Below are 13,382 nucleotides of genomic sequence, written 5' to 3' on the forward strand. Positions count from 1 at the left end.
GCAATGGTTGATCTGGTCTGTTATTCTGTCTGTTATTAGCCCGTCCTCCGCACAGTGGGAGACAGGGTTGTGCAATCACTCCTGCGTGTGTCTGTCTGTCTGTCTTGTCTGTCTGTCTCTGTCCGGGCCGTAACTTTTTTTTTTTACCATTTGAGCTTTTGTCATCAAATTTTCAAAAACGCTTTATGAGAATATGGAGCTCAAAGAAAATGAATAACTTTGTCAAAAGGTCAAAAGTCAGCATTACATGAAATCGTAAATTTCCATCTGATTGACCTAAAATGTTAAGAATTTGCATATTGGGGTCACGGAATTGGCTCACTAATCAAAAGTTAGAAGCTGATTTTTTTTTTTTTAGAGCAAAAGTCAAAAGGTCAAGGTTGCATAAAATCATCCATTTTCATCCGATTGACCTGAAATTTGAGTATGTTTTGCATGTTGAGTCACTGAAGTCTTTTGCTTTCAAGGAGGTCAAGGTTTTGCTTTCTGTTCCTTTTGTCCTGTTGCGTCCTGATCCATTCAGTAGTACTATACTAATACTCGCTCTTCCATGAGCCTCGACTATGTATACAAAAAAAGATTGAAGCATGAGGCTTGTTACCCTCATATCGCAACAGATTGTTGGCCTCCCTGTTTGAAAGCCTCTCCTCCAGTCTTATCTAGACTACGTACCCTTGGAGTACGCCTGAAGAATAAATCAGTCATGTATATGTCAAAGACTCCAAATATATACGATTAAGAAAATAACTATGTGCAATTAAAATGCGAGTACGTCAACAAAGTACGTACGAATAGAATGTGAGTACGTCTACAAAGTACAAAGAATGTGCTATTATGAATGTGAGTATGTCTATAAAGTACATGTTGTGAGAAACGTGTTTTTTTTTCTATAAAGTACGTACTTCAATATGTGTGCCCTCTGTGCCATCGTCTATATAGTACATACTGTTACAGCGTGCGTGTATCTATAAAGTACATACAATTGGAACGTGAGTATGTCTATAAAATATATACGATTGGAACATGAACTATACAACAAAACAGAAAATGTCTGTTTGTCCGCTGCATGAATATAAACGACGTCATCAATTTATCGTCTACACAACACACAAACAAACACACCAGGCACGCAAACACCACATAAACACCACACAAAGCAGCTCCTGGCGAGGGTCTGCAATCTCTGATTGCTCTTTCTCATTTGCCTCTGTTTTGTTTTGAGTACCCATCATCCCAAGTCGAGTATTTTGTGCATTAGAGTCATGCAGCCAACAAATGATGGCATCTCCATACCAAGCTGTGACATGATATGTTATATAAACGCAAATTTTTGAACAAGTCAAACTTTTAGGTATTGTTGACGCTGATATGACAGCTTTAAGCTCGGCTCGATTCTTCATGCTTGGACGAATTCTATTAACTGTCATCTTAATGGAGATCTCTTCACCTTATGGATAACACAAACTGTTCTTTTGTGTTCAAATGCATTTTATCAATTTTGTCATTCCTTATGTGGAATAGAAAAACATTTGCCAGTACTAAAGCCATGTTTCCAGTACTAATGTACATCAACAACAACAACAACAACAAAAACGCTTTACGCTTTGCATTGTAACAGGTGTTCACAGATAGTTAATTTTTTGAGGTTAGCCTGCATGCAGAAGGAAAATGACCCATTGGACAAAAACAAAAATAACTCAGTTAGTCTACCTTCTGCACCTGCACATTCATGGAGCGTTAACGCAGACCTTTCCATCCTTTCAGTCACATTCATCACCTCCCGATCACACATACTTAAGGATGTTTAAAATGTCATATTATGTTTATTGTCGGTTTACCCTTTTGTACTGATAACCTTGTCACATTACAAATTTGCTTCAAGCGGCAAGATTTGGATTAGTAACATCACATGAAGTAGAAATGTTTCCATATGTGAGAGCTATCCAATCAAAACATGAAGTGTTGTGACATATGTATATATATATATATATATATATACAGTGCCTTCAGAAAGTATTCACATGAATTAAATTGAGATTGTTTGTCACTGATCTACAAAATCTACAATACCCCATAATGTCAAGGTGGAAATTTTTTTTGTAGAAGTTTTTACAAACGAATTAAAAATGAAAAGCTGAATGTCTTGAGTCAATAAGTATTCAACCCCTTTGCTATGACACTCCAAGTTGAGCTTATGTGCATCCAATTTCCTTTGATCATCCTGGAGATGTCTCTACAACGTGATTGGCGTCCACCTGTGGCCAACTCAATTCATTGGACATGATTGAGAAAGAAACACACCTTTCTATATGAGGTCCCACAGTTGACAGTGCATGTCAGAGCAGAAACTCTACCATGAGGTCCAATGAACTGTCCATATAACTCAGAGATATAATTGTGAGGAGGAATAGATCTAGGGAATCTGGGGAAGGGTATAAATCATTAGGAGATGGAAAGAATATGGAACTACACAGACTCGTTCTAGAGCTGGCTGTCTGACCAAACTGAGCAAGAAGGACCTCGGTCAGAGAAGTGACCAAGAACACAACGACCCCTCTGACAGAACTACAGAGTTCCTTGGCTGAGATGGGAGAAGCTGCCAGAAGGACAACAGTCTCTGCTGAACTTCACAAATCTAGGCATTATCGGAGATTGGCCAAACAGAAGCCACTCCTGAGAAAAAGGCACATGACAGCACACCTGGAGTTTGCAAAAAGGCACGTGAAAGACTCTGAGAACATGAGGCGAAAGACTCTGTGGTCTGATGAGAGGAAAATTGCATTCTTTGGCCTGAATGCAAAGCACTACGTCTGGCGGAAACCAAATACAACTCATCACCCATCTACCACCTCCCCTACCATGAAGCATGGTGATGGCAGCATTATGCTATGGGGATGCTTTTCAGCAGCAGGGCCTGGGAGACTTGTAAGGACAGAGGGAACAATGAATGGAGCCAAATACAGTTGGATCCTGACATTTGTGGCCCCAACATTCGCGGGTTCCGCATATTCACAATTGATAAATTGTGACCTGCTTCTACATTTTGCGGCCCTGTGTCCTGAGTATTTGCAGTTTTTCGTGGGCGCAAAAAAGAATTCCTGCCCATGCACCCACGGATTTACTTTGTACTTGGTTGATTATCCCTTTTCACTGATGGGTAGGGATCTCAGCTTAATAGTCTTAGCATTTTCTGGGAGGGGGGGGGGGGGGGAATATTATAGATGGGATATTCACATGGGGAGTCGGGTTGATTGGATGGTTTCATAATTATTTTATAATTAATTTTTGATCAGGAACCACAAGTGATTATTTAATTATATATCTATTGTTCAGTTTTAAGTCTCATGATTCCTTTAGTCTGCACACGATTAATGTGTAACTCTCTCCCCTGTAATATGGTGTAAATCTTTTGCAGATCAGCGAGGCTGGTTCATGGAACGTAAGTAAAAATGAACTTTTATTTTGAATGGGAAATAGTGAAATTCCAACACAAGGACTGTGATGCCAGTACGTTTAAAATTTTGCAATTTAAACTCAACATCTGTCTTTGTAAGATAAAACAGAATACTGTATCGTTCTTTAAACTTAAACTCCAAGCAGTTAAAATGGCAATTATTTCTGGGATCAAGACTTGCTTTGTGGCTAACACAAGATTGAAGCACAAACGGTTCATTTTCAATATAGTAGCATGACACTTGCAGAAAAAGAGTGAGCTAACCTTTTGGAATTTTATTTGTAAGCATTTAATGAAAACTGTAATCATGTGATTCGTGTTCGTAAAATTTTAACATTTCCCACCAACCGCTCACATCACTTCTAAAAGCATCTTCCACGCGTTACGCATAAAACCTCTTCCAACCATGTGCACATAATAATTCTAAAAGCATCTTCCACGCGTCATACATAAAACAGCTGTACGTGCGTGTAACCATAGCCTGTTGTTGGCTTAGCGTTTAGGGTGCCGGCTTGGGATCCTAGGATCCTGGGTTCAAATCCCGGTCGATCGCCGAATTAACGCCAGGGGGGTTGACTCAGCCTGTCATCCTTCTGAGGTCGGCAAATTGAGTACCAGTTCACTGGTAATTCCCTGTGTGTCGCAAGAGGCGACTGACAGGGTTGGATGGCAGGAAGTGCTTGTGGCCATAAAACATTCCTTCAAAAAAGGGGACCACGGTGCCTGAAAAATGCCAACCCCTGCTCTGCGGGGTAAAATCGCCTCGTAAGGTGGTTGACGTGTGTGTAACCCATCCCCCACCATTTGACATTCGCAGCTTTTTTGCGGGCGTATTCGCGGTTTGCTTAAACATTCTCCTCCCTGTGCTCTGCATATTCACGATGTTTGCGGGCGTATTCGCTGTTTGCTTGAACATCTCAGCCCTGTGCTCGGCATATTCACGGTGTTTGCAGGCGTATTCGCGTTTTTTCATCGGATTTTTTATTTTTCCTTTATGAATCACAAATGTGATTCCAGTGTGTACCCCGGTTTAGAATAGGTACACCGTATCCCTGCGCATCGTAAGAGGCGACCAAGGGTTGGCGTCAGGAAGGGCATCCGGCCATAAAAACATTGCCTCAAACAGGGAACCATGATTGTCATGGGGCCCGCAAGGCTAACCCCCGCTCTAGCGGGGAAAAATGGCCTAAAAACGATCATTCATTCATTCAATCACAAACTGCCGGGAACCCATCCTCCCTTTTTTCAACAATGCTACCAACAATGCTACCAACAATGCTCCCAAATTAGCAGATTCAACATTCGTGGCATTTTCCAGGAACGTATATCCCATGAATGCCAGGGTCCAACTGTACAGGCAAATCCAGGAACCTGCTTCAGAGTGCAGAAGACCTTAGACTGTGGCAAAGATTTACATTCCAACAGGACAATGACCCTCAGCATACAGCAAAAGCAACACTGGAATGGCTTTAGAACAAGAACGTGAAAATCCTTGAGTGGCCCAGCCAAAGCCCAGACATGATTCCCATTGAGAATCTGTGGAAAGACTTGAAGATTGCCGTTCACCGACTCCCCCCATCCAACATGGAAGAGCTTGAGCAAACCTGCAAGGAAGAATGGGAGAAACTCCCCAAATCCAGATGTGCAAAGCTGATACAGACATACCCAAGAACAATCGAAACTCTAATTGCTGCCAAATGCACTTCTACGAGGTATTGCCCCAGGGGGTTGAATACTTACATATGTAAATTACATATTTCTACATTTCATTTTCAATTATTTTGTAAAAATTTGGAAAAAAAAAAAGGCGCTTTCACATTATGGGGTATTACGTGTAGATCAGTGACAAAAAAAATCTCAATTTAATCCATATTAAAGTCAGGCTCTAACACAACAAAATGTGAAAAAAGTCAAGGGGTGTGAATACTTTCTGAAGGTACCTTATTTGGTCCTCAATTGTCATCAACACATCTTTGCTCTTTTATGCCATTATGCATATACTTTATTGTTAGTTACCAACTGTCCACCCAGTCCTGCAAATATCTCGTCTATAATTCCAATTATGTTTGATGGTAGCATCCTTGCTTGGACCTCTGTTGACTATTGTTCATCACTAAATGTTCTCTCCATCTCACTTTTATTATTTTGCTTCTTCTTCATTCATATGCAGCACAAGGCTGTAGGGTAGCAACATTAATTGAAGGTGTGGCTGTGCTGCTGATGCAATGTCCTCTGCTGGTTCGGGAAGGAATTTGGCCATGGTGCCAGCGATAGCTCACATACTCTTAGCGATGGACACCGTGGGATCTTTAATGTCCACCAACGAATACGAGAAGACGGAACGTCCGTTTAACATCCATCCGTGAGATGGCACACACATTGATGAAACACCCGGCCTGTGAAGCACCAGGGTGACAGTTTATGGTTGGGTCAGGATTCTAACCCAGGGAAGACAGCTTTGGGGCGAGTTTGCGTACCTCTAGGCCATCCTGTCAACCCCCCTCTTTCACTGATTGTGTTGGGACTAACTTTATGCCATGTGTTTTATACCTTATTTTTGTCTTGTTGATGATGCCTTAAGGTATAAATACTTAGAATAGCCTGTAAGGCAATGCATTTAACCTTAGGGCCAATTATTATCTGTTTTTATTGTGTGACCATGCTTTGATCTTAGGATCAAAGGGCATCCATATTGCTGTGGAATGTTTTATATGACCAATTACTTTGAAGTAAATTTATATGACCAATTATTTTGAAGCACTGAAGTACATTTGTTTATCTTTGTCCTAATGTTCTCATTTTTCAAACCTTTTTATTTGAGATAATAAAGTGTTCCTCAAGAAAGAAATTTGTTGGAGACTGAAGGTTTACAATGCTGGCTTTAACACTGCCCATTCACGTTATTGTTGTTGTAAATTTTGGAGAGGTTCTGGGATTTTGGAGAGAAGGATCGAAATGCCGATGATCGGCACTGCCTAGCTGATGATCCTAATGTTCATTGAATGAGACATCAATAAGCTGAAGGAATTCTTCAGATCTCGCTCCATATGCCAACCACGTTGCTCCACCCTCACACACATCCTTATCCTATCCTCATCCCTCCACAACCACCTTAATGCATCTCTTCCCTTCTCCACCCCTGCTCCAAAATATCTTGTAGAATGCTGACCTCTAGAACCTCATCCATCCTGGGTGAGGCTTCAGTCACGTGAAAAAGTAAGTACACCCCATGTAAAGTTTTGACTTTTTCAACATATTTCAACATACAGCTATTTGATCTTCATTTCAACAATATTGATAGATAAAGGTGATACAATATAACAAATATCATGAAACATTTACATATTGTAGTCCATTGTATAATTTAAATAAACATAAATGCAAATTTCGCATGTGGAAAAAGTAAGTACACCCTTGGCTCTTATAGGTGGTATTGCCCCCTTTGGCAGAAACAACCTCAAGTAGGCGTTTCTTATAACTGTCTACCAGTCTCTGACATCGACTGGGAGAAATTTTTGCCCACTCCTCCATGCAGAATTATTTCAGCTGTGCGATGTTTGAGGGGTTTCTTGCATGCACAGCTCGTTTCAAATCCCCCCACAACATCTCGATGGGATTTAGATCCGGGCTTTGATTTGGCCATTCCAGAACCCTCCATTTCTTTCTTTTCAGCCATTCCTTGGTGGATTTACTGGTATGTTTAGGGTCATTGTCATGTTGCAAGGTCTATGTCATGCAAGGTCATCATTGTCATGTTGAAGGTTGAGCTTCAACTTTCCGACGGATGGCATCACATTATCCTCAAGCACCCTCTGGTACAATGAAGAATTCATAGTGGATTCTATGATGGTGAGCTGTCCAGGCCCTGATGCAGCAAAGCTGCCCCAAACCATAATATTTCCACCACCATGCTTTACAGTTGGTATCAGGTTGTTGTGGTCAAATGCTGTCTTTGGTTTTCGCCAAACATGTCTTCTGGTACTGTGGCCTAATAGCTCTACCTTTGACTCATCTGTCCAGAGCACATTGTTCCAGAAGTGCTGGTCTTTGCCTCGGTGTTCATTGGCAAACTTTAGTCTTGCCCTGATGTTCTTTCTGGACAGAAAAGGTTTCCTCCTGGCACACCTCCCATGTAGATCAAATTTGTGCATCCTCTTTCTAATGGTAGACTCGTGCACTTTGACACCAATAGTGGCAAGAGCTAACTGTAGGTCCCGTGATGACATTCTGGGGTTCTTAGAGACTTCTTTCAGCATCTTGCGGTCTGCTCTCAGGCTGAAATTGCTGGGGCGGCCTGGCCTGAACAAGTTGGCCGTTGTTTCGAATCTTCTCCACTTGTCGATGATCTTCCGGACAGTCGAATGATTGATTTCAAATTGTTTGGAGATCTTTTTAAATCCCTTCCCAGACTCGTAGGCATCTATAACCTTCTTTCTGAAGGCCTCAGGGAGCTCTTTTGATCTCTGCATGGTGACACCGCACACTTCAACAACAAAGAGCAAACCAAACTAAATGTCTGAGGTTTAAATAAGACAGGTTCCTCCAAGATCATCTCTAACGATGTTCTAATCATTTGCACCTGAGCTGGTGTACCTGATTCTAATTTTAGGTATTTGAAGTAGTGATAAATGTAGGGGTGTACTTACTTTTTCCACATGCGAAATTTGCATTTATGTTTATATAAATTATACAATGGACTACAAAATGTAAATGTTTCATATTTGTTATATTATATCACCTTTATCTATCAATATTGTTGAAATGAAGATCAAATAGCTGAATGTTGAAATATGTTGAAAAAGTCAAAACTTTACATGGGGTGTACTTACCTTTTCACGTGACTGTGTATATATATGTATATATATATATGTATGTATGTATGTATGTATGTATGTATATATATATATATATATATATACACAAAAATGACCATCAGGATCCTAAGTGGGGGGTGGAGAGGGGGTGGTCGTCCATTATTGAGATTTTAACCCTTCCATCACAGAACTTCTCTGAAAAGCAGATCTGCAACCGTAGCTGTGTCGAAATACAAAGGTCATCCGATCAGGCTGAGGTAGACGGGGGAGGAACAGGAGAAGGAAAGTAGTGTTCTTGTCAGATAGGCAAGTGTTCATTGTCTTTTTGTGCTACACATTATTTTCTTCATTTCATTTCGGAATTGCAGTTTATTTGGAGAATATAGCATTTGCTTTTCACCATGTTTGAGTCCTTAACCCATAAGTAAGATTGATGAGTCACATTTCTTTGAATAATTTGCTTGATGTTGAAATACTTAAGCTTGAAAATACTTATGATAATTTTAAAAATCTGACTCGGTGGTATGGTTGGAGCGTCCGCTTTGAGTCTGGGAGGTAAGTGGTTCAAACCCCGGCCTTGTCATGCCAAAGATTTTTTAAATGGTATGTACGGTATGTACGGTCGAAGAAGAAATGCGGGCAAGGGGGTTAACAAGGGGAGATGCAGAAAATAGGGCAAAATGGAGAGGATTGTCATGGGGACCGCAAGGCTAACCCCCGCTCTAGCAGGGAAAATGGCCTTAAAATGCCTGTTGTTGTTGTTGTTGTTGTTGTACGGTTTTCTTCCTTGACGTAGAGCATTTAAAATGATAGAGTATGGACAATCCCCATTGGTTGGCATCCATGGGGAGGAGGAAATTCCTCATTATTAAATTTTAAATACTTCGCTGAGTGTGGTGAGAAATGCGGTATCATTGCTATGACGTCACTGCTACCCAGAGTGCCCCTTAAAGTGATGGCACTTCCCCCAAGCTCGGTGGCTGTGTTTGTCTTTTCTAACAGTCGTGTGTGTGTGTGTGTGTGTGTGTGTGTGTGTGTGTGTGTGTGTGTGTGTGTGTGTGTGTGTGTGTGTGTTTGCGTGTGTGTTTGCGTGCCTGTGTGAGCTCCATTATGACACTTAGATACTGTAAAAATAAACTAGAGGTTCCAGGGAACCTGAACTCAACTGGTCTTTATCAATATGGTTAGAATATGCATAATAGAACCACAAACTATGTAGTTTATATGTGCTAAAAATATATGACAAAAATTGATTTTTCAATATGGCCGCCCTGCCACGCCCATTTTTGGGCGTGCAACGCCCAAATGCAATCCCAAACTAGTTTATGTCTTAAAGATGCTGCAGAACAAGTTTCATCAAATTTAATCAATATTTGTGACTTTTAGAGCGTAGACGTCGAATTGTTTACAGACGACAGACAGACAGACAGACGACAGATGAACGACGGACGACGGACACTAGGTGTCGACAAAAACTCAGCTGGACATAGTCCAGTTGAGTTAAAAATACAAAATCACCAAGTATACCTCTTAAACATAAATATTGGTAGGGATCTTAATGCAGTGTTGAGCTTTCAGGTCGATGGTGATGAGTCCAAGATTTATGCCTCCATGGCGGTGACGGCCTATTATCATATGGGTGTTGGGCTTATGGAACATCGAAAGCATTTCTGCTCCATTTCAGCGATACTTTGCAGATGGAAAGAGCAAAGCAAGGTGCTTCTCTCTCCCCCCCCCCCCCCCCTCCCACCCATGCACCCCCACCCCACACTCCCCCCCAATCCTTTCACTTACAAAAACACATACATGTAAATTATTTACTAATAATATGTAGGCATTGTTCATCTTATTCCAATGCTCAAGTTGTGAATGATAGTTACCATGAAGGTTATTAAGGATGTGCTCTCACCCAGTTAAGGAGGATTAACTTGAAGTCACCGAAGATTTTCTTTTCAATTTTAGATGGATACACACTTGAGTAGGTCATCCATGCAAATCCCAGGCGATTCGACTCAGTATCACTTTGTCGTCATTTGAGAGTTGCCTTGGGATTGACACATGATCAAGTTATGCCACATGGGACTTCCCTGTGATACCTTTTTGCCTTTGAATTGCCTCATTATTGAGTCTGACTGGTGGTCTCTTTGATCGAATCGTTGACGATGGAGCAAACTCACTGACATTAAATCCGTTTATCATGAGATCCATACAGCATTTCTACCTCCACTCCTTCCTCCTCCCAATTCAGGGTTAGTTAGACTGTTCAGTAGAGTTGTCCACTCCCAAAAAGAAGCAGATTCCTCCTTTTGAATATAACTTTTTCATCACCAAAATTTTAAAGATCCAGGAAAAGCATTTGAAATTCACCTGGAAAACAATTGGGATTTACACCAGTGTATGAATTTATCATTCGTGGACTTCACACCACACAAATGTGTTAATATTTTTTTGAATAATTGTTTGGTGTTGTATAAACCAATCACCACGATGTGCACGGTCGCTTTTCCAGAAGACCACACAGGTGACTCGAATCGTCTATTGTTGGAGAATTGCTGCTGGAGTTCTGCCCAATTGTCCAAGAGGTGTTAAATGTTATTTGAAGTTATCTTCAAACTTGCATTCTCCCAAATTAGTGGACGACTTGTCTGCAAAAGAGACATGACTACATTCCTAGAGACGTCTTCTTCTGAACAACGGTGCACTTGGGCTCCAATCACTCTCTGGCAATCTTGATGAATTTGGCACCACTTTGAGTGTGATTCATGATGACCAATCATCTAATTTCGATAGACCTCCTGCCAAACTCTGTAAAACCTCAATTAGTACATTCTAATTCCAGTCTTGTTTGAGGTTTTCGCTGAGAGGTAGAATTGTGCTGAACTACACGGTACGTTGTCACCTTCCTAAAGAGGTGAGCTGCAGCTGTTGAATAAATCGCAATGTTGTTTGTGTTTGCCACAGATTATATATACTGTTCTCCAATGCATTGGCCGTCCAATATTGAAAGCCTTTATTAGGAAGGGTTGTTTTGCCTGACTGGACAAGGTGTAACGCAAAGCTTCACCTGAGCAGAAAACATTTCAATAATATTGCCTTCTAATATAATAAATGGATATGCTTTATAAAATCAAATGAAGGCCTTTAATAGCACTGATCGTAGTTTTCTACTTAACAAGCCTAAATATATGGACTTTGGGGATATAGTCAGGTTCACTATCTTACTATAATTCACCAAATGTCCGTCTGTCTGTTTGAAGGTACCGTAAAAACTGCTGAACCGATCGCAAAGATATTTTGGGTGGGTAATCCTGGGACCCCTGTAAGTAAAATAGGCTATTTAGTTTTCCCAATTTCAGCTTTGGTCTCCAGCATTCTCAGGTTTGGACTCCCACATAACATTCGCGTTCGCATAACGTTCATTGTTCTCATTGTGACGATGTTGTTTTCCCGGGTGCCACACAAACGGCTGCACCGATCGCTGCATGGCTGCATCGATCGGACTCGGTGACCTCGGACAAAGACCTTTTATAAGAACACGGGTTGAATCTCTGCTTGGGAGAATTCTAACCCATTTTAACTGAAGGAAACACGTATCGGGAGTACATACGACATAGCGATTGTGAACACGATTATCGATCACGATCATCACGATCATAGTGTATCGATCACTGTGGGACATTTGGTGAATTATAGTAAGATACTGTTTAGATTTTGATGATTTGCGTGTGATATGATTTAAGGGATGTTTATATGAATCTTTAACGGAATCTTGTGGTGAGGCTCTTCCACATCCACACGTTGACTATTCTGAAATCTCTGAAATCTCTGACACACCTTCAACAGCTCTCCCTACCTCTTCCTCCTCTTCCACATCTTACCCTACCCCTCCCCCCCCCCTGTTCTGGACCCGATGCTCCCCCTTCCTCTTCATTAACGATATGGACCTCAAACATCCGGGGCCTTCGCTCAAACTTGACAGACCTCTCCATACAGGTTGCTTCTGACAAACCAGATGTGATCTGCTTAACAGAAACTTTCCTCCATCATGATGTCTCTGATGCCTTGGTATCTCTCCCAGGTTACTCCCTCCTCCGGTATGATAGACCTGAGCCTCGTCCTGGAGGTGGGGTTGCTATCTTTATAAAAAACTCTCTTCCTCACTCGCCCTCCACTGCCCTCTCTCCACCTCACCCCCAGGAATACCTTTGGCTACGGCTTCCCCTTCGCTCCCACCTTTTGTTCATATGTGTGTTGTACCGTCCACCAAACAGCGATGACTCCATCTACATCTCACTGTCTGATAATATGGACCAACTTCTATCTACCCATCCCAACTCTCTCTTCCTCATATGTGGTGATTTCAATTGTCACCATGCCAGTTGGCTGGGTGTGGGTACCTCTCTCACCAGCCATGGCTCTTCAGCAAAGGACTTCTGCGACTCACTGGGACTGACACAATCTGTCAATTTCCCGACCCGGATCTCAGTCAACGGAGCATCTTCTCTTCTGGATTTGGTTATGACAAACTTCCTTGAAAATGTCTGCTGCTCTTCTTCTGCTCCAATCGGCTCATCTGATCATGTGCTTGTCAAAGTGGACATCTCTCTGACCATTCTCAGAGAGCCTCCTCAGCGTCGACGAGTCTGGCATTTCACTCAGGCCAACTGGCACGGTCTTCAAGCAGCCATCAATAATCTGGACTGGTCTCCCATCTCTACCGCCTCTGACATCAACTCATCCTGGGAATTCTTTCAAAGTAAATTGCTCTCTCTCATGCACAGATTTATACCATCTCGTCTTCAGTTGTCATACCCTTCCTCCCGTCCATGGTACACGGAATCTTGTGGTGAGGCTGTTGCCCTGAAACAACTTGCTTTCGTCTCCTGGAAAGCAAATCCAACGGAAGGAAATGTCATTTCCTTTCACAAAGCCCGAAACAAGTGTGTGTCCACCCTCAGGAGAGCCAGGAAACAATATCTCACCATTCTCAAGACCGAACTCTCTTATCTGTCTCCCTCTTCCAAATCCTGGTGGCGTCTGGTCAAATCTGTTTCTGGTGTTTGTTCCCCCTCCATCCCCTCCCTCACCTCAAACGGCTTAACGGCTGACTCCAC

The 13,382-nt window shown here is 41.8% G+C and overlaps 1 protein-coding gene across 1 annotated transcript in view; it reads left to right on the forward strand.

Annotated features, from left to right (window-relative positions):
- The window catches only part of LOC137439600 (teneurin-3), a 449,998-nt gene that overhangs the window by 13,223 nt on the left and 423,393 nt on the right, over window positions 1–13,382 (forward strand). Inside the window, exon 2 of the mRNA XM_068135512.2 lies at window positions 3,416–3,439. Within this exon, the coding sequence (XP_067991613.2) occupies window positions 3,416–3,439 (24 nt within the window). The remainder of the gene's footprint in view (window positions 1–3,415; window positions 3,440–13,382) is intronic.

The sequence above is a fragment of the Myxine glutinosa genome, chromosome 14 (assembly GCF_964187855.1).
Source record: "Myxine glutinosa chromosome 14, kmMyxGlut1.1, whole genome shotgun sequence".
In the NCBI taxonomy this organism is placed as follows: Eukaryota; Metazoa; Chordata; class Myxini; order Myxiniformes; family Myxinidae; genus Myxine; species Myxine glutinosa.